This window comes from Manis pentadactyla, chromosome 19 (genome assembly GCF_030020395.1).
Source record: "Manis pentadactyla isolate mManPen7 chromosome 19, mManPen7.hap1, whole genome shotgun sequence".
NCBI lineage: Eukaryota > Metazoa > Chordata > Mammalia > Pholidota > Manidae > Manis > Manis pentadactyla.
Window position 1 is genome coordinate 18,139,815 of NC_080037.1, and position 26,203 is coordinate 18,166,017.

General features: G+C 37.0%; 1 protein-coding gene across 1 annotated transcript in view; it reads left to right on the forward strand.

The window, feature by feature from the left end:
- The window catches only part of USH2A (usherin), a 722,977-nt gene that overhangs the window by 325,362 nt on the left and 371,412 nt on the right, over positions 1-26,203 (forward strand). The window contains exons 29-31 of the mRNA XM_036931704.2: positions 703-897; positions 18,928-19,041; positions 20,956-21,117. Coding sequence (XP_036787599.2) covers positions 703-897; positions 18,928-19,041; positions 20,956-21,117 — 471 coding nt within the window. The remainder of the gene's footprint in view (positions 1-702; positions 898-18,927; positions 19,042-20,955; positions 21,118-26,203) is intronic.

Below are 26,203 nucleotides of genomic sequence, written 5' to 3' on the forward strand. Positions count from 1 at the left end.
AATTAGGGCACCTGGCCTTTAAGTGAGGTATAGCAGTTCCTTAAAATTTCCTCATTTTCTGTTACTGTTTTTGCAATACTCTTAAGAAAATGGGTCTGAAAATCATTTTGTATAATCTCAAGGGCACCAGATCCTCTACTCCCCAAATTCCATTAAGAATGTATCCTGTATATCATATCTGGTAGAACATTGCTTTTTTAAAAATTAATTTGAGAAACAATTGAATCTAGAAAATGAGATCAGACATTCAGGTGCAATACAATCACATTTGCGATATTTTTTGGCTAATATGTTGAAGATATAAAAGTGTCAGACCACTATGTATAATAACAGTCTAATTATCCTGCTTCAAAGGGGTACATCATTATATTGTTTAAACTTGTTATCTGCCTACCATCCACCTCCTTCTTTATGAGTGATGTTTAAAACATGTCAGATACATTAAATGTTTTTGGAAAACCTGGACTAGACTTGAAAGAACGTTATGTCGATGGAGTTTTGATGGCTCTGAAATATCGCTTAAACTGAATGGCTCAAGACGTGCAGTCATATTAAATCAATGCTGAAAAGTTACAACTCTAATAAATTGTATTTATGCTAATGGTTGAGTCTGATTTACTGCGGCCATTAAAAGTGAAGAATAGGGGCAATAGTCTTCTCAGAACTGCCATTTTCTCTATTTTCTCTTTCATCCTTTCACAGCTCCACAAAGTGTGCCAACTCCCTCAAGAGTTCACAGCATAAACGGATATAGCCTCGAGGTGACCTGGGATGAACCTGTTGTGGTTAGAGGCGTAATAGAGAAGTACATTCTGCGAGCCTACAGTGAGGATGACCCCGGAGCACCCCGCATGCCCTCTGCCAGTTCAGAGTTGGTCAATGTCAACACCTTCACAGGTAAAGGTGATTCCTTTGGGGAGTAGATCTTACTAATTTTCTTTTTGCTTTGACTTTAAATAAATTTTCAAAGTTTTATTTAAATGTTTTTTATAAAAACATTCTTCAAAGTTTTGTTCCCCAAACATTACGTATTTATGTGTTTTGTGCAATTAAATACAAGAACCATCTAATAAGATGGAAGGCTGTATCCACTTAGGATGAAAAGGATAATTCTATAATGTTCATGAGCTCTTATGGATAGTTTTATTACAAGGTTGACATTCTTTCTAGCCCCAAAAGATTAGGTCAAAAGTGGCTATTGCAAATAAATACTCTGTAGGCATCATTTAAGAGTCCTGTGCATGTATACAAAACCAGCTTACTTATTTCACCAGGCAAAAATTTACTCTTTGGGACTAGCCCGAGTTCACAGCACCGTTATTTATTGTAAAATTGTTGATTAAACCTAATTATGTCAAGGCAGAGGAGGGTGAGAGCAGCAACAGTTTGACTGGCAAACCAGTGAATCAATTTCTCACGGTGCAGCATGGCACGCAGAAGGACCCAGGTACATACACATCACACACGTGTCCTACTCAAATGATGTGCACGTAGTAAGACAGAAGTTTTCAGTTTCATGAAATGTTGCAACACATTTAAATGGAAAGTCAAACTGAAACCTTTGACCAAAAAAAGTAAAATGCATCAACAAGTATGATAGGAAAAGTGTCTTTTCCTCTGTCAAAGAATCTTACAACTTGAAAATTAATACGGATTTTAGAGTAGCCTTAATTATTTTTCCAACATGTATCTCTTTGTCAAACCCTTCAAGCCTCTAGGTCCTGTTTTAGATTCCTTACAGTCTATAGCTCAAATAAGCAACAAATTTTTAAAAATCTTTTATCTGTCACTTCCTGCTTCCCTATTTTACCCACCTAATAAAAACCAATCTGATTAAAGCCCACAGTTCACCTTTTCCCAGGCTGCACACTGAAGCTAAGCAGGCTGGGAAAAAAAAAAAGTAGTTTGTCAAAAATTCTCTGTCCCCATTTTCAAACGGGCACTCAGAAATGATGCCAAACTTACCTTATTTCTATAATAAGCAACTTCTCCTCTCCCCCTCATTAAGTATTTTGTATTTTACCAGACTGAGTGCTATCCTTCCTTCCCCATCCCACTCAGCTCCTGCTCTTATGTATTAGATCATCTTAAACAGCCGAGAAGAAACAGAATCTGTCATATAGGATTTGTCAATTTCCAACTGCCAAAATTATACATTAATTGCATTTTTCCAACTGATAAGGTTATTAGGGGTTAAATGAATTTAATGTACGCTACCACCAAAAGTGTATAATCAACCGGCATTTGGAAAAACTGACATTCCCAACAGACATCTCATAATATTTAAATTTACCATATCCAAACCTGAGCTCCTGCTTCTCCTGCAGTCCCAATATCAATAAATCACACTTCCCCCCAACCCCCCCAGTTAATCAAGCTTGAGAATTTTTCTCAACTTTTCACATTTTCTTCATACTTCATACCCATTTATTAATCCATTTTCAAAACTATTTGTTAAATTAATCTCTCTCTCCCTGCATCTGCTGCCCAAGTTAAACCAGTATCACCTTTTACCTGAGCAACTGTTGTACTTTTACTTTTCCCTATCCCTACGGTGAATTCATCCCACAGAGCAACCAACCAGCTCTCACGTCCTCCGAATCCTTCAGTTGCTTTCTGTTGCCTCCCTCCCAATCTCATTTTGTCTTGGTCTCCCCTTATTTTCTGGGCATTGAACTTTTCCTGTCATAATTCGATTAATTTTTTAAAAAGTCCATATGTAAATCTTTGGAGGAATTCTTAACAGCGAAGGCAGGATAAATCCCTCAAAATGGAACAACTGGGTCAAAAGCTCTTAAAGTGTTACATATACAGTCTTGGACTTTGAAGTCAACCAGACATTGATACAAATGTCTGCTACCCACCCTCCCTGTGACTTTGGGGAAGTTATGTGTCCTGGATCTTTCTTTAACATCTTAGCCTGTAGCGTGGGAGAAGAATATTCAGAAGAATATTAAAGATATTAAGTGATATAGTATTCCAACTTTAACACTTTTTAGCTCTGTAATCTTGAACAAATCAAATAACATCTGTGTTTTTCTGATTCCCTGTAGGTAAAATGGGAATAAGGGGATGACTGCCTACCTCTTAGGATAGCTAGGAGGTTTAAATGGATCCACGTGTATCTAGAGCACACAGAACAGCACTTGACACGTGGATTGCATTGTATAAATGTTAGCTATCAGATGTTTTTAATGGGTGTAGCACAATGTTTAACATATGGTAATTTCTCTATAAAGGATAGTTATTTGTATGCCGCCAAATACTTGCCAAAAAGGCTGTACAAAATATACTCCCATCAGCAGGCAGAATGCAAGATTGTACATTTCATTTCATCCTCGTTGAAAACTTCTACAGTTAAAAAAGTTTTGCAGGTGCTGTAAACAGGCACCCAGACCAAATAGATATTTTTTTTATTATAAATAACAATATCACTTAAAAAAAAGTTTTGCAAATTGTCAGAATACATCATAATGGTGTTTTAATCTGGTTTATTTGATTACTAGAGACATTGAGTATTTTTCAGTGTTTACTGGCCATTGTGTTTTTAGGGCATGCCTAGAAAGTTTCATTGTCAGTCTTTCTATTGGAGGACTCACATTTTTCTCATTGATCTAAATATTTATTTATGTGTTAGGAATATTATGTTTGCCTGATGTATTAAAACCCCACATTATCATTTTTTTTCTTTTATCTTGATTTGCATTTTTATGTGCAGATTTAAATAAAAATTCTGTAGTCAACATAATGTTGCTCTGGGAGGAGAGGGTTCTCTGATCCGGGCAAGTTCACTATGAATTCAATGAGACTGAATAAAGACAAGGGGAAGTTTGGGGTTAAGAGGGGCTCATACCATGTTTATTCTCATGACAGTAGCTCAAAAGCTGGAGTCTCTTCTCTGCTCTGACAGCTCTGCTCTTCCCAGCCGCCGGCCCCTGGAGAAACTGTGGGTGGGTCTCTATGGTGACTGGCGGGCCAACCAATTATCTCCAAGGTGCTCCTGCTTCCTCTCCACCCCTCCCTGGGTGGGTACTCCAGTGACTGAGGGGCGTCTCTGGGCGGTAGGGGCGTAAACAGCCTGCTGCCCAGCAAACATCCTGCCGCCCATATAAGAGTATGCAAACATGCTCTTTTATGTATACAACTGACAATATTAAAGCCAGGAGAGAATTCTGGTCATGAATTTCCATTTCCTCTACATGTATCATCCTTTAAAAATTTTTGTTAATTTTCTATGTGTAATTTGAAAAAAAATAGTTCATACTCTCCATTCAGAGTAGACTAATATTTGTTTATATTAGATATTGTTTATTTTGGATATGCAGTATTGATAATATATAATATAGTTCTCTGAATTAGTGATTCTAAATTTGAGGTAAATCAAATGGGAAGCTGGGGGCAGAGACGCTTTTGAAATTATACTAGCTTCTCCCATGATTACGAAGGATGTCACCCTGGAAGAGAGTGCCTGCGAGATGGAAAATCAGTGCAGTATATTTACTGGACATTATAGTCAGGTCAAGGTGTACAAAGAGAAGGAAATTAGAGAACCACTGACCAGTGTTACTTATTTTTATAAACCCAATGTATAAACAACTAATTAGAAAAGTCTCAACTACTGATGTTAATTATTGTCAATATGCAATTATTATCGATATGCAACAATTGTCAGTGCAAATGCACAGAAAACCTTGTTTGTATCTTTCCTCTTAATACCTTTATATTCATTATTTCTATTTCAGCCTTCAAAGTCACATTTTAGGTCAATTTATGTAAATAGAATCTAGTTTGATTTAGTTTTATATTAAACTTGAAGTCCTTTATCTTTTAGTATGGGAGTTTAATTCATTCACATTTGTTTTTATAATTTGTGTAATTTCTCTGATTTCTGCCACCATATTTCATGCTTTCCAGTTTTGCTATTATTGTTTATTAATCCTTTTTTTTCTGCTATTCTTTGTTCTTGCCTGGTAGACTATGAATTCTTTAACAGTTTTCTCCTCAAGGGTTTTTAAAATGTATCTGCAACTCACCATTGTGAAATGAATAGATAAGGACATACGTAGAAGGCAATCTTAATGATTGTGGAGAACTCTGGTGTTGCCAGGTGGATCTTTATTGTGCGGAATCAGGATATTGGAAGGATGGTGAATTGAGAGGCACCAACCCCAGGTTAAATAATTGTCAACATCAGAGGGTGTCACAGAAAATAAAAAAACAAATAATAGAAAATGAAAGGGAGGGGCTGTGAAAGTAGAGAGCTAGAAAGCTAGCTTTGGTGGAGATATTAGGGGTATATGGATTGATTAATGGCAGCTGCTTTGCCATTTGGTTGAGAAAACAAGGTACTGAGAGAGAGAGGACAATAAATATTGTAGCTCATGAGCAGTTTTGCTATTGATCTTGAAAATAACCATCCTTTTTTAGCATTTCTGCGGTGGCTTTTGTTGAGATTTTAATGTTCAGTTTTGGTTGTTAGAGTGGTAATTATTAAATGAAACAATGCTAATACTGGATGCACAAGACAGTTTAACTTTATTTTTTCATAGAGTTCTTTACCAATTAAGTTTTCAGAAAATGTGTTGCTGTCTTTTCATTAATTTTTTCTCTTATGTAGCAAGCTCTTACTCTACAGATCTAGGTCTTTGGCTTGGGAAGTTTGCTGTTATATATATTATCATTACTTCAAGTAAAAAATAGCAGTTTTCAATACTGTATATTTCTTCCCAGTTTGTTCCTTGTATTTTAGCTGTCCAGGACACAGCTTATAGCATCAAATCGATCTAGGTTCAAATCCCAGCTATGTCACTTGATAGCTGTGTGATTTCAGGATAATTTAGAAACCTATCTTTATATTGGAGTTTCCTCTTAGAAAGACTGGAGGTAAAACTTTATGTTACAGAATTGTTGTGAAAGAAAATGAATTATCTACATAGAATATTATTCTCAGAAACATTCATGTAGTAAGTGTTCAATGAATTGTGACATTTACACTATTCATTCTCTGAATTCTAGGTTATTGCTTCGTTAATTGTTTCCCTTTACATTTTCTGGTTTTTGAACTATTGCTTTGCTCTTTGGAACTTTGAAGATGATTTTTCATTTCTTCCATCTCAGTCTTCTATATGATTTGCATTTGTCAGCTTGTTTTGATTTCTGCCCACCTCTCATTCTCAATTTTCATCCCTGTTGTTTACCACTTACCTTCTGTCTCTTGTTTAATGGATTCCAAGTCCTTTTAGAGCTTATTAATAAGCATAAAACTGATGATTTAAAAATTTTACAGATTTCCTAAATTAAGTCCTCCCTGAAGCATAATAGTCTTCCATAATTTGAGTGCTATGATCTCTTCTTCCTTTTGAGGTACAGATGGTTTTTTCCAATTGGCTAAATGTCCCTCCTCCCCACTCTCACTTCCATAGTTCACTTGCCCCATCCCTACATTTAACTTCAGACTGGAGGTTTGCTCAGGAAAATGAAGGAATTTGAAAATCATTTTACTGGGTACGTAGCTTCTGTTAATACAAATCTTCCCTGGGATTATGACGGGATCAATCCAGGAACATTTGCATTAGTTTCACCTCAGTTTGTCTCACCTCCCTTCACCCCAGTATTTGGTAAAGGAGTATGCTGAAAACTTGTGGGCATTTTAAACCCAGCTTGGGATTAGGTTTGCCCTGAATTCCCCATCAAGTAGCTCATCTGTCTTTGCCTGACGTCCTCCCAGCTTTGTTTAAAGCTTTGGTCATTTCATTGGTACTATAAGGTAGGAGTCGTCAACCATGCTTGCACTCCGAGCTGCCTGGAGAGCCTTAAATAATCATACTGCCAGGCCCTGTCTACAGAGTCCACTCTTTTGGTTTTGAATGTATGCTGGGCTTTGGTATTTTTAGTGTCCACAGGTAATTCTGTTACACAGCCAGCATTGGGAAGCACTGTTTCAGGGAGGAGTTTGACACTAGTGATTAAACCTCAATTTCACCCAGAAATTCTTGACAACTTCCACCTACCAACTGGAACTTGAAAATGAAGGACAAGGAAAGATAAAATGTCTGTATCAAAATGATAAAATATTAAAAGTAAGCAGATAGATGTAGCAAAGGAAAAACCACAGAACAACAAATATTAAGTGAATTGATTATTGGGGAGAAGTAGAAACTTAGGGTCAGACTTACAAAATGCAGAAGACAACAGAAAACCAACAACAACAACACATTAACTGGAAGAACAGAATAGTGAGACAGAGTATTTACCATTCATGGATTTGGCTACCAGAGGATTAAATGAGACAAACCCAATAGCAATGGAGAGTCCAAGGGTTAACAGCCCTACTCAGGAGTCAATGGGCCCCTCGGAGCCACAGGGTTGGATTCTGGGCCCTCTGAAGGTCAGGGTTCAGAGCAGGGAGTTCTTGAAAGTTCATTTCCTCAGCTGGAGCCTCAGGGTAGAAAGCCTTGCAGCTATTACTCCAGTGTATCTTTAGACTTGTTGCAAAGGGCTCCAATTAACTCTGCTCTAGCTTCTGCTGATGTTTCCCTGCAGCCCTGTGACCAAGCACAGCTGCTGCCCAGGGAGACAGTCCTGCCATTTCCCTTCAAATCAAGGGCTGCTCAGAAAAAGACTCATTATTTGATTTGAAATTATGTCAAGAAAGAGCGGATTCAAGAATTAGCATGAATATAATTCTTATTTTTGTTTCTTCTTTAAGATATTAAACATGTAAACTTACTTATCAGCATAGTAACTATAGCACCTGGCATAGTGCTAGGGCTATAATTTGTACACAGAAAATAGTTTCAGTTTTATTGTTGTATTACATTGAGTTAAAGTCGAGGAGTTATAGTCCTTCCTCAGATAGAATAATAAATAATAATAATTAATATTTATTATACACTGTAGTTTAACAGAAGAACCAATAATAATAATCTTCCAGATGACCCAAATAAATCTAAATTTATGGGTGAAAAATAAATGAAAGACATTTTAATTTATAATGCAACTGATAAGACAGCTTTTGCTACTAAAACTGGTTCAGTCCTCATATGCAGTAGACTTTAATCTTCTACCTTTAGAAATTGGATTACAGACTGAAAATCCGTGTCTCGTTTTTCTTTCTCATCTACAGCTAGGATTAATAATGATGAATCTCAACTTTATTGGTCATAAGGACATTCCTGGGCTGCTTATAAAAAATGCATGTTCTTGAGTTCCACATGCCAAATTCTGTATACTTGGGCTGGGATTTAGAAATCTGCATTTAATCAAGTACTCCAGTTGGTTGTCTTACAGAATATCTGTGAACACCATAGTGAAAAACCTAGTCATGAGAGCAATGGCCAGGTGAGAAGGGATTGTTTTCCCTCCCCAGAGCAGTGCTAAGGGCAAGTGAGGAAACATCCAGTGTAAGTAGGACCTTTGTCACTTGGGGGCAGTGCTTCTGAAAGTTGCCCCTGGAAAGGAAGTGAGAATTGCTTAGGATCTTGGCAAAATTCAGATTGTAATTCAGTAGGTCTGGGGAGGCCTTGCATGAGAGAGTCTGCATTTCTAAGAAGTCCAGCCCTCCACCTTCACCCTGTGATGCCTTGTAGAAAGTCAGGGAGAACACTATATGAGAAATGGAAAAACAAACAAACAATAAGTCATAAGTGGCCAGATGCCTATTAGGTTAGAGAACAGAAGAAACCCATGCATGCAATTCAGTAAATGAAATATAATTGTAATTTTGTAAGAGAGTCTGTTCTACATGTACTTAAGTTACAAACATTTAACTGCATACTTTGGTACTGGGCAAGATGTGAAGTCAAGAAAAAAACAACTTTTAAAATAATTGCATAGGCAAAAGATGCTATCCAGACCTACAGCTGTCAGTGTCTGTTAGCTGGGAAAAATGTGTGAATGAGTTAAGGTTTCCTAACCACTGACAAAAAAGTAAAACTCATTGTTGCGGTCTCTGCAAAAAGGATGAAAAACCAAGAGCCTTAGAGATTTCTGGACTAGGGAAGAGTTAGAGGCATATCCAAAACCAAATGTACTGTACTTTATGGGCCTTATATGGAGTTGTCAAGGGTACTTTAAATCATATGTGATTTTTGCCTATGCCTGACTCTGGAACTTAACCCCAGCCATCAGTCATTAGTAAGTAAGATGCCACTCTTTATGTGTATGTGCCTGTGCATGTATATGTATATGCACCCATATCATATATAATATATGTTATCTATGATATAATACCCTTATTATATTTATTTGAGAACCTTGAAGAAAAATGACTAGAGTAAAAACTTCAATCACTATTTATCTAGGATATGCAGGATTTTTTATTCTACTAAAATTCTTTTTCTACAGTTGTTAAAACTGCCTGTAGATGCTCTTTGTGCACCCATTTTACTTCTTCATTTGACAGTAAGCTCCTGGAAGACAAGTGTTACGTTTCATAGTTATTTTAAGTCATATTCAGTACCTTGCTCAAAGTAGGTGATCAATACAGTTTTCTAAAAGGGATGAAGGAATAGGTAAATGAATAAATACAGCTTTCTGCTAAGAGCCCTGTGGTTAATGAAATGTTAATACTGTTTTATCTTGCTGAGTATGGAACAATTGGTTCTTACTAAAGTCTTACCAGTGCTATAGTTCTCAAATTTTACACAATCATATACAGAGCGATCTCAGTTTAAATACATTTGGAATTTAATGTGTATATTCCCAATGGAAAAAGATGTTGGTAGGTAAATAGAATCTAAAGATTAGTTCCAAAATCTACACCTCATATTTGCAATTAAAAATAATGGAAACTAATACTCCTGCAATGCTAATGATTACACAGAGCAGAAAATATTCATTTACTAAAAACAAAAACAGTATCTACTGTGTTCCATGCTATTGCTAGATCCCACCATTGTGATCTGCCCTTTTTTTGGTAATATTTTTTATTTTTATAAAATACACAGAACAAGCAATCTGCTTTTATACCACCATGATATAGCCTAAGCACACCCTCTAAAGTATAATATGTTTAAAAAAAAGAAAGTTTTATGGGGGAAAAACAGCAAAGAAAAGTTTTTCATTTTAAATTAATTTCACTTGAGAGTCAGAAAACCCAAAATAACAGTAACTTAAACAAGATTAACTTTTTCTCTCTCTCTGGCAATAGGTGTTTACACTTAGTCAGTGTAGAATTGTTATGTTCAATGCCAGAGACTCATATACTTTATCTTTTTGCTAATGTCACACTAGGGAAAAGACCTTTGCCTCATGGTCCAAAATGGTTGCATGAGCTGTAGCCATCCAGTCTGGTTTCCATCCAGCAAGAAAGAGGGATGGGTGAAGAAGGATAGACACATTCACTTTAAAAACATATTTCAGAAGTTATTTCCCCGTCTCTGGTTACATTCTATATACATATGTGTATGCTAGGTATAGCCACTAAGTTTATAGTCATATGGTATACCTAGCTCCTGGGAAATCTTGTCCTTATTTAAAGTAGCCATTTGTCCAGCTAACAAATCTTTTTATTTTACTGTGGAAGAAGAGGAAGATATACATTAAGAAAGGCATTTAGGGGTCTCTGCCAAAAGGAAAACTTCAGAAGTTAATTTTAAAAATGCATTTTGCTAGTATTATTTAAAGATGAATTTTGAGGAAGTCTTTGCAATTTTTTACAGCACTCCATAAATTAATATTGCAAAATTGTAGTTTATTACAAACTATTTCTTTAAATGTAAATCTTGAAAGAAATAAGTATGAAAAAATTTCACAGGACAAAAATATGGCCTATGACATAAATAGTAAAAATAGAAATGATGTAATGTTCCTGCTTAGCTAATGCAGAAGGATTTCATTAAGTAATGTAGTGTTGATGAGTTAATAGCTTTGTCTAACTCTCCTGAACTGAATACATAATGCGCCTGAACTACTTGTGCATTGTAAGATCTTCAGATAGACCTTTTTACAAGTTTTTCATTTCATTTAATGCAGTAAGAGTTTGCAGGGTAGGATGTGGATTTCATTCTGGCCACATGTTGTACTATGGCTGAAAATTATGACAATATATAAATTTTATATATATTTAGAGTGAATATCAACTAGGCATGTCTATAATGCTACAGTACTTTATATAAATACTTCAAGACTACCAATCAGATTTCATAAAGAAAAGGAATGGTTACCCCATTTTCTGTTTTTTAATTTTTATGACCATTTTATATTTGGAACTACTAAAAAAAATCACATATGTATACATATATGTAGTGTGTATATTTATCAAAGTCCAGTGTTGTACTCAGTAACACACACATACTCACATACACACATTCACTGGTATAGCATTTCTTATGAATCACTTGTTTTTGTAAGGAATTATTATAGGCATACACACTTAGTCATTTGTGGGGATAAACATGTTTCTGTTTGAACACAGTAGGTTTTAATAATGAACTTATTAACACATTTTAAGGTATATTTTAAATTAAGTACTTGCTATACAAAGTGTGCTACTACTTTTAGTAATATTTCTTCAACCCATTTTTTTCTTTTTTGTGGAACTGGGGCTTAGTTTGAATGGCAAGAACAATGATTTTGGAGTCAGAAGACGTAGGTTCTAATCTTGGCCCTGCTATTAGATTTGAGCAATATATTTCACACCCTGACTACCAGCAGCCCCCTCTGTGTGGTGGGATTATAGTGTCAGAGGCTTTGGGCAGGGGACCTGAACTCTGACTGATAAAGGATACCTTTCATTTCTCTTTCTTTTCCTCCTGTCTCCTTGTCTGCCTCCATGCTTAGTCAACTCCAAAATTTTCTCGAAGAGTTCTAATGATTTCGATATCAGCCGATTATGTTAGATAAAGAGTTAACATTGGGGGAGGAGGACAGCTTTGAACCTATTATAGAACTAGAACAAAAATGACAGAGACTAGTTCTTACCACGAAGGCATTGATTAAAAATTTGAAGTTAGATGTAAGTCTGCTGAGAGAATCTTCACTGGATAATGCTTTGAGGTCAATGACAATCACTGTTTACACCATTCTCTAAGACTGGGATTAGAACCTACATTTATAGAGAAAACAGAAGAATATTTCTTTTCCTATTGGTAAATATCAAAATATGTTCAGTTTTGGATCTAAGGTAAATGAGATCTGCACCTTAATAGAAGTCCACTTGAAGGAAATTAAGTCTAAAAAATTAGAGTTCCCAACGGATTACCTTAGGTTTGGGGTAAATGCATTTACTATTCTACCTTTTGGTCGAAACAAAAATTGACTCATTTATTTTACACATACTAGAAATCCTTATTTTCATTTAAAATATTACCAAAAAACACAACAATAACAAATTGCCACCACTCTACGCTATTATGAACCAGAAGAGAAGCATCCTGGGTGTTTCCAGATCTCTGTTAGGCCATTACATTCTCATCCCTATTTAACAAATGTCGTTATTCAGTTTCATGGGGTCGCCGTGTGTCAGAATGTCTGTGTTGGAACTTTAATTTATTTTCAGAGGCTCCTTTAAGTGGGCAGAAAGCCTGGCAGGGTAGATTGATTTACTCTCTCAAATCCATCTACCAGGTTGGTTTGCAGGTCAAAACTTATTCTGGGATATATACTTAAAAATTAGAATTTATCAGCACTGCAGCAGAAGTCTCCTCCTCTTCTGCTGTTCTTCCTCTGGCTGGGTTTCTTTCAGAAAGTGGGTCCTTCCTTTATGTGTCCACACAGCAGTGGCAGTCCTGCCTGTGTGGTATCCCTTGCCAGATGGCCCTCTTAATAAATGCCTTGCTCCTGCCCACCCTCACCTTCTTGATCCAAATGTAAAGTGCCAGCAAATAAATAAGACAGTTGTACCCTGGTGAATTCTCTTGAGATGGAGGAAAGCCCCGGGGAGAGGAAGCGAGAAGCAGCTTTTCTGTTTGCTGAACTGCTCCTAATTACAGGCCAGTAGGTAGACAACATTGCTAAGATCATAGATAATTTAAAGGTAAAGACGAAGAGAGAACACACGTCTCCATATTATTCCAAATGCCTTTGCTATCATGAAAACACTTTTGGATCGTTGGAGCCCATTTGAGATATTGTGCATGATCTTTGCAAAGGGATCACAGACTTTGCACTCGGCGTAGGCGAATGCTGTGTGCAGATTTCACCGCCAGACTCGAAAGTGCAACGGAAATGAGTGGGTAATGAGAGCAGAGCCGCCAGTACTGTAATTGAATTAAAAGCTGGGTGACATCAATGCAGACACCTGTCCAATTACAGACAGGCCAAGGTGTTTACCATTGCTGTACAAGCGATGCGAAGATGACAGAAATCTTTCCGCCCACAAATTAACATAATGAAGGAGAACAGATTACCGTGGACGCCGGCCAGACACCTAGGTTGGCAGCTGGGGGTGGGGTAGGGGAGGGAGGAGTCGTCTGCTCAAGTATGTAAATAGAAATAGACTCTCCTTCTTCTCCAAAATGTGTTTGGCTATAAAAGCGATGCCCGTTTTACTCTGTTTCAGGCTCCGTCTCCAGGAAGAGCATTTTTACTCATGTGCATTTAGTCAGAGGAGTTAATCACCATATTTCAGCGTCCAAGCTGACTCTGTTGTTTTCCTGCTTCTCAGCATACGGGGTTTTATTAGAGGCACAAAAGCTTGCACAGCTGGTGTCTGCTCCACACTGATTTTCTCTTAGGTAGTCAGGCTGCTTCCAACTATTAATATTTCTCTTTCACTCTTTTGAAACTTGAGGTTAGGGCAGAGGAAACAAAGTGTTGGAAATAGTCATCTATCAATTAAAAGAAATGATGTGTGTTCGTTTGCTGGCCCCCTGGAAAGGGTACGGTGCGGTTCTCACAGCGCAGGGACCAGCTGAGTGGTGCTAAGATGAAATCTTCATTTTTCGGTCAAGCATTCGGTGCCTACTTTTGGTAGGCCATCGTAATAGCTGCTAGAAAACAGGGCAAATAAAGGAATAAAAAGACATGCCCTCTGCATTCAAGCAGTTCCCCAAATCATTGGGAGGGACTTTTGAATTGCAGGGTTCTCCAGGACAAGGCTCTTCCCTCTGCTGGGTGGAAATCCTCAGAACATAGTCTGGAGCCACAAGCACTAGAGCTCTTGAAGTTTCTACTGTGATGTGCTTCCTTCCCTTAAATCGAGTCCAGTGAGGCACACAGGACCACAATTCAAAACGAGTATTTTTACTTCAAACTCCCTTGGTGTGGCATGTCAGGATTTCTCAATGTTAAGCATTAATGCAAAATGCATTATCGCTTAGCAGTGGGAGTTCTGATCCTGCTGGTGCCAATGATTTTAATCTGGATACTCCTGTGTTTCAAGGGATACTAACACTTTTAAGACATCAATAATGCTTGCTTTATGTTTATTGAATGTTTTTTCAGCTTGCCTTCTTCCATTATCAAAAAGGACTAGCAGGTTTCCTGACATGGTTGGGACCATTTTCTGATTTCACAGAGTATTGTGGCTGAAAGGGAACTCACAGGTCATCTGGCCTGCCTAGAGGTAGGGACAGTGTCAGATTGAGAGGAAAAAAACAAACAAACTGCTCTATGATGTCTCCCAAAGAAAGAGATTCATATGCAAGTTAACCTTATAAGTTCTCACTGTCAATATACACTTCTTTATTTTAAACATCCCAAGGGTCAGAAAGGGAATTGACCCACTTTCTCTTGATGTGCAACCTGTGGACACACAATATATGCCACCTATTTTTTCTTTATCTAGAATTGCTTTATAAATATGTCACACTGTATATTTTTCAGTATTCTTTTGAACATGATAGTGAAATATACTTTCAATGAGGTATCCTTTTTTTACCCTTTGTTTTAATTAAATATACCTCTCCTATCATCTTGGACTGGGAAGTTTGGATCTTATAAATGCCTTTGTCTACTTTGCATATTTACAGGCATTTTGCTTTATGTATTAATCTCCTCATTATTTTATCTTAGGGTCCTTCCAGCTCTAGAGTTTTCTCAAGTCAGAAACCTTGTAAAGGCCAGTTGTATTCCTTACTGCCTTTCTCAGAGCCATAAAGGAGAAAAACTGATAAATACTTTTTGAAGATGATATTTTGTCATACTAGCAGTCCTATTATTTATTTATTTATTTTTTCTGGAGAGTATATAATCTAAGGATGACTCTGACACTCAACCCAATCTATTCACCCATTTGTAGGGATCAATCCAAGAAGGGTGACCTTACTTAGTCATAGAGAGAATATGTATATTTTCTTTCTTTGGAAAAGGAAAATTTTTTATGCATCAACTTTAATCCATCCTGGTATACTCTCCGTACTGAGAGACAAAAGAGAAAAGCCACGTGCCACAGACAATAGGATGACTTGGTCGTTAGGCTGATTTAGTAAGCACCACTCAGATGAGCAGCCCCGTCACCACTCACGTGATCTGCCTGGAGGAGAGAAGACGCGAAGTCCTTAGACTACTCTTCTTATGGAAGCAGGTACCACTCCCCTGTATTTAGGGAAAATTCTTCTAATGGCTTGACAAGCTTTTGCCTCTGAGACACAACGTTAGGGCAAGATCCCCGTGGAAAACAGGGAAGAAATGCCACCATTGCCTCAGAAAGCACAGCCCGTTTTGTCAAAGTGTGATTTACAAGCCATCTGAAAATTCCCACCTGGGATTCAAAGCTGGGAAGGACCAACACACCAGCTTTCTTCTTCTTTCTGTTTCCTATTTTGCAGCTCTCATTTCTCAGTGTTTATTATTGTTTCACCCGCCTTGACATGGGAAATGAGCACTTTGATAAATGGCCTGAAAGATGATCTAGTTTCTCTCCAGCAACTGACTTTAAGAATCTCAGGATTTTTCTATGAAATACAATTTGGTAAACTTCTCTACCAAAGCACAAAGCCAAAAAAGCAAATTTGATGAGAGGAGAATTCCTTTTTTTTAAGGGTTATGGGCAAAAATAGCATAGGGATTTCTTAATACACATATCCACACAAAGTAACTCCTTTAGTGAAGGCAAGAAAGATTAAATGAAACACTGAAAAATCATTTAGTGAATGTGAATTCAGTATCTGGTTTGACTTGATCTTCCTTAAAATCTGTATGAATCCCTTTCCTGCTGTGTTGATGTAACAGTTGTGGTTCCAGCATTGCGCTTTACTATGATTTGCAAGGAAATAATGTCTCACGTATTTTGTTAGGCCAGCCTTCAAAGCTGCAAAATAATAGAATCTTTTATAACGTTTCTCAGTGATAATATCTGGATGTATGAGACAGCTTCATCCTAAAGATTTCAGAGCGCCAACCTGTATACAACCACTGTGACGTTTTGGACACAACAGTCCTGTGTGCCACAGTTAAGTCATTCCTGTACATAAGAAACAATGTTTTCCACATATACCACATAGGTTAAGCGATGAGCAATTACATTTTCTTGCTCACTGTAGGATTAAAAGTTTCATTCTCTGGGGGTTGATTCATTTCCTGATAGTGTGGCATTGCACTGATTCAGACATGCAACTTGTTTTCTTTAGACTCTTGCAGTAGATTCAAATCAGGTAATAGGAAAGAAGCATCAAATGCCAAAGATCTTCAAAGGACAGAATGGCTAGAACCTACTTTACAATGCTACCTTTGCTTTGAGCCTTGGACTTTTGGAATCAATCTGGAGGCGTTAAGAAATGGGGAAATGAAGCTTACAAAACAGTTTCGGGTGTAGAGTTTGGACTGGAGCATGTTGAGAGTGAAATGCTAGTGGGCTATATGACCTTCAAGCAGAAATGCAGAACCAGAGCTTGGAAAAGACTGCATGAAATCTGCAGGTATAAATGTGATCATTGAGAGATGGGGCTTGAGGAGCTAACAAAGGCAGGGGTTTACAACAAGAGGCCTTGAAGACCCAGCCTTTTGTAAAACAAAAGCTATTTAAGGGACCGAAAGGAAGATAAATTGGTCCAGGAAGAAGGGAGCTCTCAGTCATTCAGGACAATATTTGGGAAAATTCAATGCCTGAGGGGAGTAAAGGCCAATAAGTAGAAGAGGATAAAGATTGAGAAAAGTTACTTGATCTGGTACTTAAGGGATTAATAGTGATCTTTAAAAGATAAACATCTGTATTTGGTAGCATAGTGCAAACAAACTGGATTTCAGTAGGAACATAGCTGGAACTGGCATAGCTTAGTGCTGGAGCCCTCTCCTTACATAGCTGTGTTAACACACTCAACTGTGATAGTAATACTTTGACATAAATACTATATTATCCCCATCTCATCAATGAGGCCTGTGAAGCCTCTCCTTCAAAATAGGTGCTAATATTGTCCGCTCGCAGGTGAGGAAACCGAGGCACAGGAGTCCGGTCAGCGTGTCCGGGCTCAAAACTAATCGGTAGCACAACTGACATCTGGACCCAGGCAACCGAGACGGAGCGCCGGTGCTCTGGACCACGGCACCACTGCAGGTCTTGGATATGCATATGATGAGGATGCGTGTAAGACATTTAGTAGAAGGAGAAACAACTTTTTACAAGAAAGTGAACTCAGAAGGTGGGTTATGGTCTGAGAGGTTCAAGAAGAAGTGACTCTCACGGTGGCAGGAATGAGGGAAAGCAGAAGGCTGTGGCACAAGGGAGGTTCTGGAATTAGAGCTGTATTAGGCATGAGATGATCACACGTGTATGTGTATTAGTTCACTGACCGTGAACTCAGATGGTGGCGCCAAGTGCCACGGGAGGGTTGGGTAGCCCAGAGTGGTGCTTGGGAGATGCTGGAATAAATACCCGAAGGCATCACGAGGTACTTAGGGCAAACGGGAGGTGCTGAAGCAATCTGTGGCTATGGTCTTTGAGTCATTCTGGATCTTTGCTCTTTTAATTTTTAAAAATGCTCTATTAGGGAGGGGAAATAGGAATACATATATTAAAATTTATGTTTGAATGATGCAGGTTGTTATCAATATTGGCACATTAGAAGAGTAAGACATACTGTAGGCTTTTGAAGGTTTACTCAGTAAAGAGATACCATGAGTGAGACCATCTCTGTGTAAGGATGATGACAATCTATGAGATTAGAATTAAAAATAGCTCTACAAAACAATAGTGAGCAAATACACAAATTCTATTTTTCATACCTGTTTAATTCACAGGATTAAATAAAGAGCTTTTGCCTTGATTATGAACACCAGCAAATAAAATGCCTTTTCATTTCTGCAGGCACTTTTAATCACTGAACAAATCTTATATATCCACCACCAAGCCAGGTTAATTCAGCTCTTCCATGTGCAACACTGCTGTTTAAGACAGGTGTCTTAATTAAATAAACTAATAATTCTGCAAGTACAAAAGCATATTATCTAATTTGCTAATTGTTTGTGTTGATTTGCATATTTGTTAGCTTCAATGTGAACAAATAGTTTGTGTATGTGTATCCTACCGTTAAAATAATGAAGCCACTCTTGGGAGTAGCATTTCCTAAAGTGTGTTAATAGATGCCACATAAAAAGGACTCTTCTAGTTAAATAAGCTTGAAAAATGCTAGGGTAAAGAAAATTAAATAGTTTTGTTTCTGTAGGAGGTCTAGGAACCTTGCATGGGATAATATGCATCTTAACTATCAGATACTCTGCTCTGCTTCACAAACAGTATGTGGAAACCCCCATTTTTACAGGAGAAACATTTCAGGGCACTGATGTTCTGAGGAACACATTTGGGAAAATGCTGTTTAGAGTTGTTTTAACAATAAGCCATTCTAACAATTTTTTCTCACTAGTCACTCCATCCTGTAATCAGTACATGGGCAGGAAAATGAATTAAAGAGGAATATAGTTTCTTTCTATCTCTCTGTGTCCGTGTCTCTACATGTCTTTCTGTCTCTCTCACACCCACCCACCCCACAATGCTCTTTATAGCTGTTTATGGTAAATATGCAAACCTCTTTTGTTCCCCTTTTATTATAGGTATATTGACAGGCTTACTACCTTTCAAAAACTATGCAGTAACCCTAACTGCTTGCACTTTGGCTGGCTGTACTGAGAGCCCACATGCATTGAACATCTCTACTCCACAAGAAGGTAAAGTAATTTCAAAGGTCTTGACTTCCACATTTCAGTTATGAATAATAAAATAGGAGAAGAGCTAAATGCTGCAAGGCCATTTGCTGGAAAACCCCAACCTAATTTGATGACAGAGTGCATTGCCAGGCCATAATTGCTCCATTTTTGGGGGGGGTGCGAAAATGAATCAAACTCCATACCCTTTAATGACATGCATCTTTAATAGCTGTAATGCAGATTAATGGGCTTTTTAATTGCTGTTACATTGTTCATGCAAGAGCCTTGTCATTAATATGAAGCATCTGAAAGATTAATGAAAGCTTCCTCATTTTACTAGGGCTCAGAAGTAAATCTAGAGACAGTCTGACTAAAAAGAATTGATTGTATGGCATAGTATGAAATTGAGAATCAAACGGTTGATTTCCATGGTCTCTTTTAACTGCTAAACACCAGCACAGGCAACAATTATTTCAGTATGATGGAACCTCCAAATGCCAATTGAGGCATTATTAATCACTGCTCGGTTGCTTCTGACTTAAGTCTCACTTTTGTTGTACTTGGAACTTACAAACTGTTGGCATAAATTACTGTTTCAGAAAGCATATGTTAGGAAAGCCACGAGAAAGGGGAAATATTTTAGCGCTCCAAAGAGAAAGCTTTGCTCAAGCGTCAGGACACATCACTTCAAGAACTAACAGCTCTCAAAACATTTGAAGCATTGTTACTTCGTATTTCTCTCTCCTGGTTGAGAAGAATTACACATTTATTTTACTGTCAACTTGTGTAGTTATTTAGGAGATTTAAAGGCTTGATCTTTAGAGAAAAGAGTCAGCCAGTCTCTTTCTCAGTATCCACCTACTTGCACAGAAGTCATGTAGGAGAAAGACAAGGAAGGGCCCATGTGATGGACCCGTGATAAGATACAGGAATTTGTAAAATTCTTCTTGTGACCTTTTCTTTGTTGTGCTTTGCATTTGAACTAACCAGACTCCCCACGCCTGGATCGTAATGTCTGTGACCCACCTCTGGTGTTTTCTCAGTGTTCTCTCCATCTAGTTTACCCAGAACAGCACTATTTTTCCAAATGTGTCTTTGCTTCTGCCAAGGCACATGAGCATCATCCCCTTTTACATATACTTCTCCCAGCCTCAGTATGGGCTGTGTTGTCCTTTTCTCTTTATTTTCTCTACATCTGTTACATCCTCTGCCCAGGTTCTTGCCTAGTACCCTTGAAATATATGTCATAGTGGAACCCCAGAGGGATTCCTACTTATCCTGTTCATCATTTCCTTTTCATTATTTAAGGAATCCCCAACCTTCTAAGGCTGCTGCCAATTTACTGAACAATAGAGTGTTTAGGTGCAGTTTTTTAAAAACATTTGGTTCCTAAGACTCCAATTCTTTGACCATTCAAGGAAATGAACAGAACCTTATTTTTGTAAAAAAAACAAAAACAAAACAGCCAAAAACTTACACTCAACTTTACATATGTAATTAATGAAACCGATTCTGTACTTCCTGGCCATTTCTATAGTTACGTGTCATCTTTGATACCTGTTATGAACCACTCTCCCCAGCATTGCCCATCTTAGACCAAAAGCTCCTCGAGGGGGGACTCTGTTTAATTTGTTTTAACAAGGACAGCCCCAAGTGGAGATTATGGGTTAATAACACCTTTGATGAAGTAACACAACCATCAGTCAAGTGTGCTAGTGTAAATATTCGCCATCCATCATTGACACAGATTCTCATAAATTCAGGACAGTTATTTAGTACTGTTCCTGAAGCAATTACTGACAAGCTGCCCACGAATCAGGAACATTTCTATGCAAGGGATTTCAGGTTTATTCCATGATTTATTAGTTTGGGTCTGGAAAGTTTGAATTAGAAAAGTAAACTAAAATTAGACTCAATAAATCTTTTTCTCCACAGCGCCACGAGAGATTCAGCCTCCAGTAGCCAAATCCCTTCCCAATTCTTTGTCACTCTCCTGGAATCCACCCAAAAAAGCAAATGGTATTATAACTCAGTACTCTTTATATATGGATGGGATGTTAATCTATTCAGGCAATGGAAATAACTACACAGTCACAGGTAAGACTATTTTAGATCTCTGTAAACAGCTATGGTTTATAGTAGGCCATACATACATACATAACTATAGATTATAGTTATCTGAAAATGTGCTTTTTAAAATTGGGTTATTTATTTTGGTCTCCTGTTAAGCCACTGTAATTCCATGATCTTTTGTTTTTCTTTATACTATTGCTAATTCATACAATTTGTAATTCTTTCTAAAAAAAATTATTCAATTTATTTAAAATAAAAAAAAATAATCATACATTTCTCCCATCCTCTAACTATTCTCCGCTGCCTTTTATAACCACCAGTCTGTTTTTTTATATCTATGAGCTTGTTTTTTTTTTTTTTTAATTCTACATATAAGAGAGATCTTCAAGATTTGTCTTTATCTGTTTGGTTTACTTATCAAAATGCTCAATCCACCCATGTTGACACAAAGAGCAACATTTCATTCTTTTTATGGTTGAATAATATTCCTGAGTTTATATGTGTGTGTGTGTGTGTGTGTGTGTGTGTGTGTGTGTACCACACTTTCTTTATCCATTCATCTATCAGTGGACATGTAAGTTTTTTCCATATCTTTGCTATTGTAAATAATGTTGCAGCTAACGTGGGAGTGTATGTATCTTTCTGAGTTACAGTTTTCATTTTCTTTGGCTGAATATCCACAAGTGGAATTACATTATCACACGGTTCTATTTTTTTATTTTTAAGGGGCCTCTATACTGTTTTACATAGTGGCTACACAAATTTACATTATCACCAATAGTACACAAAGGTTCCCTTTTCTCCATGTCCTTCCAACACTTGTTATTTCTTGTCTTTTGGTAGTAGCCACTCTAACTGGTGTGAAGTGATGTCTCATTGTGGTTTTGACTTGCATTTCCCTGATAATTAATGGTAATTAATAATACCTTTTCATGCACCTGTTGACCATCCCTGTGACTTCTTTGTAAAAATGTCTATTCAGATCTTCTGCCTGTTTTTTAATTGTATTGAATTTTGTTATTGAATTAATTATATAAGCACTTTGTATATTTTGGATATTAGCCCCTTATTATATGACTTGCAATTATTTCATCCCATTCAATAGTTTGACTTTTCATTTGACTGATGATTTCCTTTGCTGTGCAGAAGCTTTTCAGTTTGAAGTCACCCTACTTGTTGATTTTTGCTTTTGTTGCTTTTGCTTTTGTTATCAAATTCAACAAATCATTGCCAACACTGATGTGAAGTGCTGCCTTTTTTTTCTTCTAGGAGTTTCACCTCTTACAGTCAAGTCTTAACCCATTTTGAGTTAATTTTTATACCTGGTGTAAGAGAGACGTCCAGGCTCATTATTTTACATGTGACTGTATAGTTTTTCCCAGCACCATTTATTGAAGAGACTGTCCTTTCCCTACTATATATTCTTGCTTCCTTTATTGAAAGTTAATTGATCGCGTATGTGTGGGTTTGTTCCTGGGCTCTTTTGTTCCATTGATCTCTGTATCTATTTTTATACTGATAATGTATTTACTTAATTTTGTAATACAGTTTGAAATCAGGGAGCATGATGCATCCAGCTTTGTTCTTTCTCAAGATTCCTTTAGTATTTGGGGTCTTTTATGGCTCTATACAAATTTTGGAATTGTTCATTCTATTTCTGTTAAAAATACCATTGAAATTTTGATAGGAATTGCATTTAGTCTGTATTTTGCATTGGATAGTATGGACATTTTAACAATATTCTTCTGATCAATGAGCATGGAATGTTTTTCCATTTATTTGTGTCTTCTTCAGTTTCTCTTATCAATGTTTTATTGTTTTCAGTGTTCAGATCTTTTACCTCTTTGGTAAAATTTATTCCTGTGTAATTTGTTCTTTTAGATGCTGTTGTAAATGGGATTGTTTTATTTTTCTTTCTGTGTATAGAATATAATAGCTATCTGTGTGTTGATCTTGTATCCTATAACTTTTGAATTTGTTTATCAGTTCTTATGTTTTTTTGGTAGTCTTTCAGATTACATATATATATATATATATATATATATATAATATCATATCATCCCCAGAAATAGTGAGTTTTACTTATTCCTTTCCAATTTGTGCATCTTTTATTTCTTTCTCTTGCCTAATTGCTCTGGCTAAGACTTTCAGTACTATGTTGAATAAAAATGGTAAGAGTAAACATATTTGTCTTGTTCCTGATCTTAGAGAAATAGCTTTCAGCTCTTCATCATTGAGTATTGTGTTAGCTGTGGACTTGATATATGTGGCCTTTATTATGTTGAAATATGTTCCTCCATACACACTTTACTGAGAGTTTTTATCATAAATGGTTGTTGAGTTTTGTCAAATGCTTTTTCTATATCTATTGAGATGACATATGTCTTTTTCCTTCATTTTGTTAATGAAGTGGTGTGTGATTGGCTGATTTGCAGATGTTGAACCATCCTTGTATCCCTCAAATAGATCCTACTTGATTACAGTGCATGATCCTTTAAATGTATTGTTGAATTTGGTTTGCTAATATTTTGTTGAGATTTTTTTACATTTACTTTCATCAGGGATAGTGGTCTATAATTTTCTTTTGAGAGGGTGTACTTGTCTTGTTTTGGATATAAGGATAATGCTGGCCTTATAAAATGTGTTTGGAAGGATTTCCCTTTTTCTATTTTTAAGAAGAGTTTGGGAAGGATTGGCATTAATTCTTCTTTGACTATTTGGTAGAGTTCACCGGTGAAACCATCTGGTCCTGGACCCCTATTTGTTAGGAGGTTTTTAATTACTTCATGCAAATGGAAACCAAAAGGAAGCTGGACTAGCTGTACTTTTATCTGACAAAATAGACTTTTGAAAAAGGACTGTAGCAAGTGACAAAGAAGGGCATTACATAGTGACAAAGGGGTCAATCCAACAAGAGGATATAACATATGTAAATATTTATGCACCCAACATAGGCGCACCAAAATATATGAAGCAAATATAAACAGACCTAAAAGGAGAGGTAGACAGAAATACTAGTAGAGGAATCCCTTGATCTTTATGGTTATATTACACCATATATATGGTGAAGTCAAAACTGGAAAATGGGAAGAGGCTCATGTAGCCTCCCTTCCCCTACTGTCTTACTGCATTGCATGTTCTCCACTGTAGATTCCATCATTCCTTACCCAAATCCTTTAAACCATATACTTTTCCCCAGATTTCAGAGAGAGCTTTAGAAATATATCAATACAAAGAGCCTCCACCTCCAACTGATCACAGGATTGAAGCTGGACCCAGTGTGGTCCCCAGTCATGCTCACATTTTCTGGTTGAGTTAAACATCATTCCAAATAAATTGTGCTGTCACCTGAGTTAAATCATCATGAATATGGAATAATCTTATGACTCAGAAGTGTAACTCAGTGTGGTCTGAATTTTAGACATTTGAGAAGAAGCATAGTATGTATGCCCAAACCGTATTACAAAGTGTGATTTTATTGAAGTAAAATGAAGCAAATTGCTGAAAACCCTGTGAAACACAGGAGGCCTATATTATGTATATCATCTTGTATCTGAATTGTGTTTGTGTTTGCATAGTAATTATATATTTCATAGTATTTTATATACTATATTTAACTATCAAGTGAGACATCATTATTCAAATATTGATTGATTAAAAACTGGGACCTAGAGGTATTAAATTCTTCATGAAAGGTCACTATAAGTTAGAGTCAGAGGGGAATTAATTATTTATGTATTCATACCTTCATATTAATGCCAGGTACTAAGGTTGTAACTAGAAATCAGCCAGACACCGTCCCTCCTCTTTGGTACTTGTGGACTCATGGGGACACTTCCAGTTGCAGGTATGAGGCATCTGTGGACAGACTATGGCATTCATCCATTTGAATTTTCAGGGTTTACATTTTTTGTGTCTTCTCTAGACTGAGAACCTTCAATGGAAAAAGCTTTTACTTCAGTATTTTACTTATCACAGTTAGATAGAATTCTATAATACACATTCTGAGAGGTAGCTGTTATTAGCCCCATTTTATAGGTGAGAAAATTGAGGCTTAGAACGTTTAAGTAACTTCCTCAAAGTCATACAGCCTTTGAAGAATAGACTTGTACGCCAATCCAGGCATTCTGGATCTGCCGAAGGGAATGTGATCCTAAAACAGGTTATTGACTTCTGAATTAGCTTCTGAATTTGTAAACTGGGAATAACTACAGTTTTCAAGAATTTGAAGAGGAATAGAACTATATATAAAACACCTAGCACGTTCTTATCACTTAGCAGAGAGAATAATAATAATAATTTCCTATAGAATGTAGGGTTCATATTGTAAACTTAAGAAAAAAAGGTTAATCTTGCTCTAGCAATATCTGAGCATGATTTTAACCAAAAATTGTAGGCCACAGAAATTACTTCAGAAAAAGTAAAAAGATATCCTAGAATGAACTTTGCACATGTTAAAAGTGAATACACAAAGCACCACCGTAGGACCAAACACATCATCATGCATAATGGGAAAGCACATCTTTTAGTCCCAGTATAGACATTTCCTCTGAGAAGCGTTCTCATTTCCCAAGTGTGAGTTAGGTATGCCCACTGTATGCTCAATGCATAGCTCTTTTTGGTTTGTGTTGTTTTGAATAAGGTTACCTGTGTACTTATTGGTTTGCCTTACTAAACTGTAAGCATCATAAAGATATGCCATATTTACCTTGCTCATTATTGCAGCTCCAGAACTTCTCAAAGAGTGGGTATAGAACAGACAGTGTTGAACAAATGAATGAGTGGATGACTGCCGGGAACCAAGGATGATGATAGCAAAGGGGAACTGGTGGAGGGTAGGAGTAGAGTGAGAAAGAATAAGCAGTAGAGAAAAGGGAGAAAAATAAAGAGGTAGCCACCAGAGAAAAAGAAAATAAGACCCCTTCCATGTGTAGACCTGAGTGCTGACTCGGCCCAGGGGGAAGCAGTGTGGCTGATAGCAGCTCTCAAACTGTGGGCCTTGAATATTTCCAAAATGGGCAGAACTGTGACACTGTGACCAGCCAGAAAAAGAGCAGTGTGGTGAGGGAAGGAGGCCAGACTTCACACTGATCTCCAGTCCTACCTACAA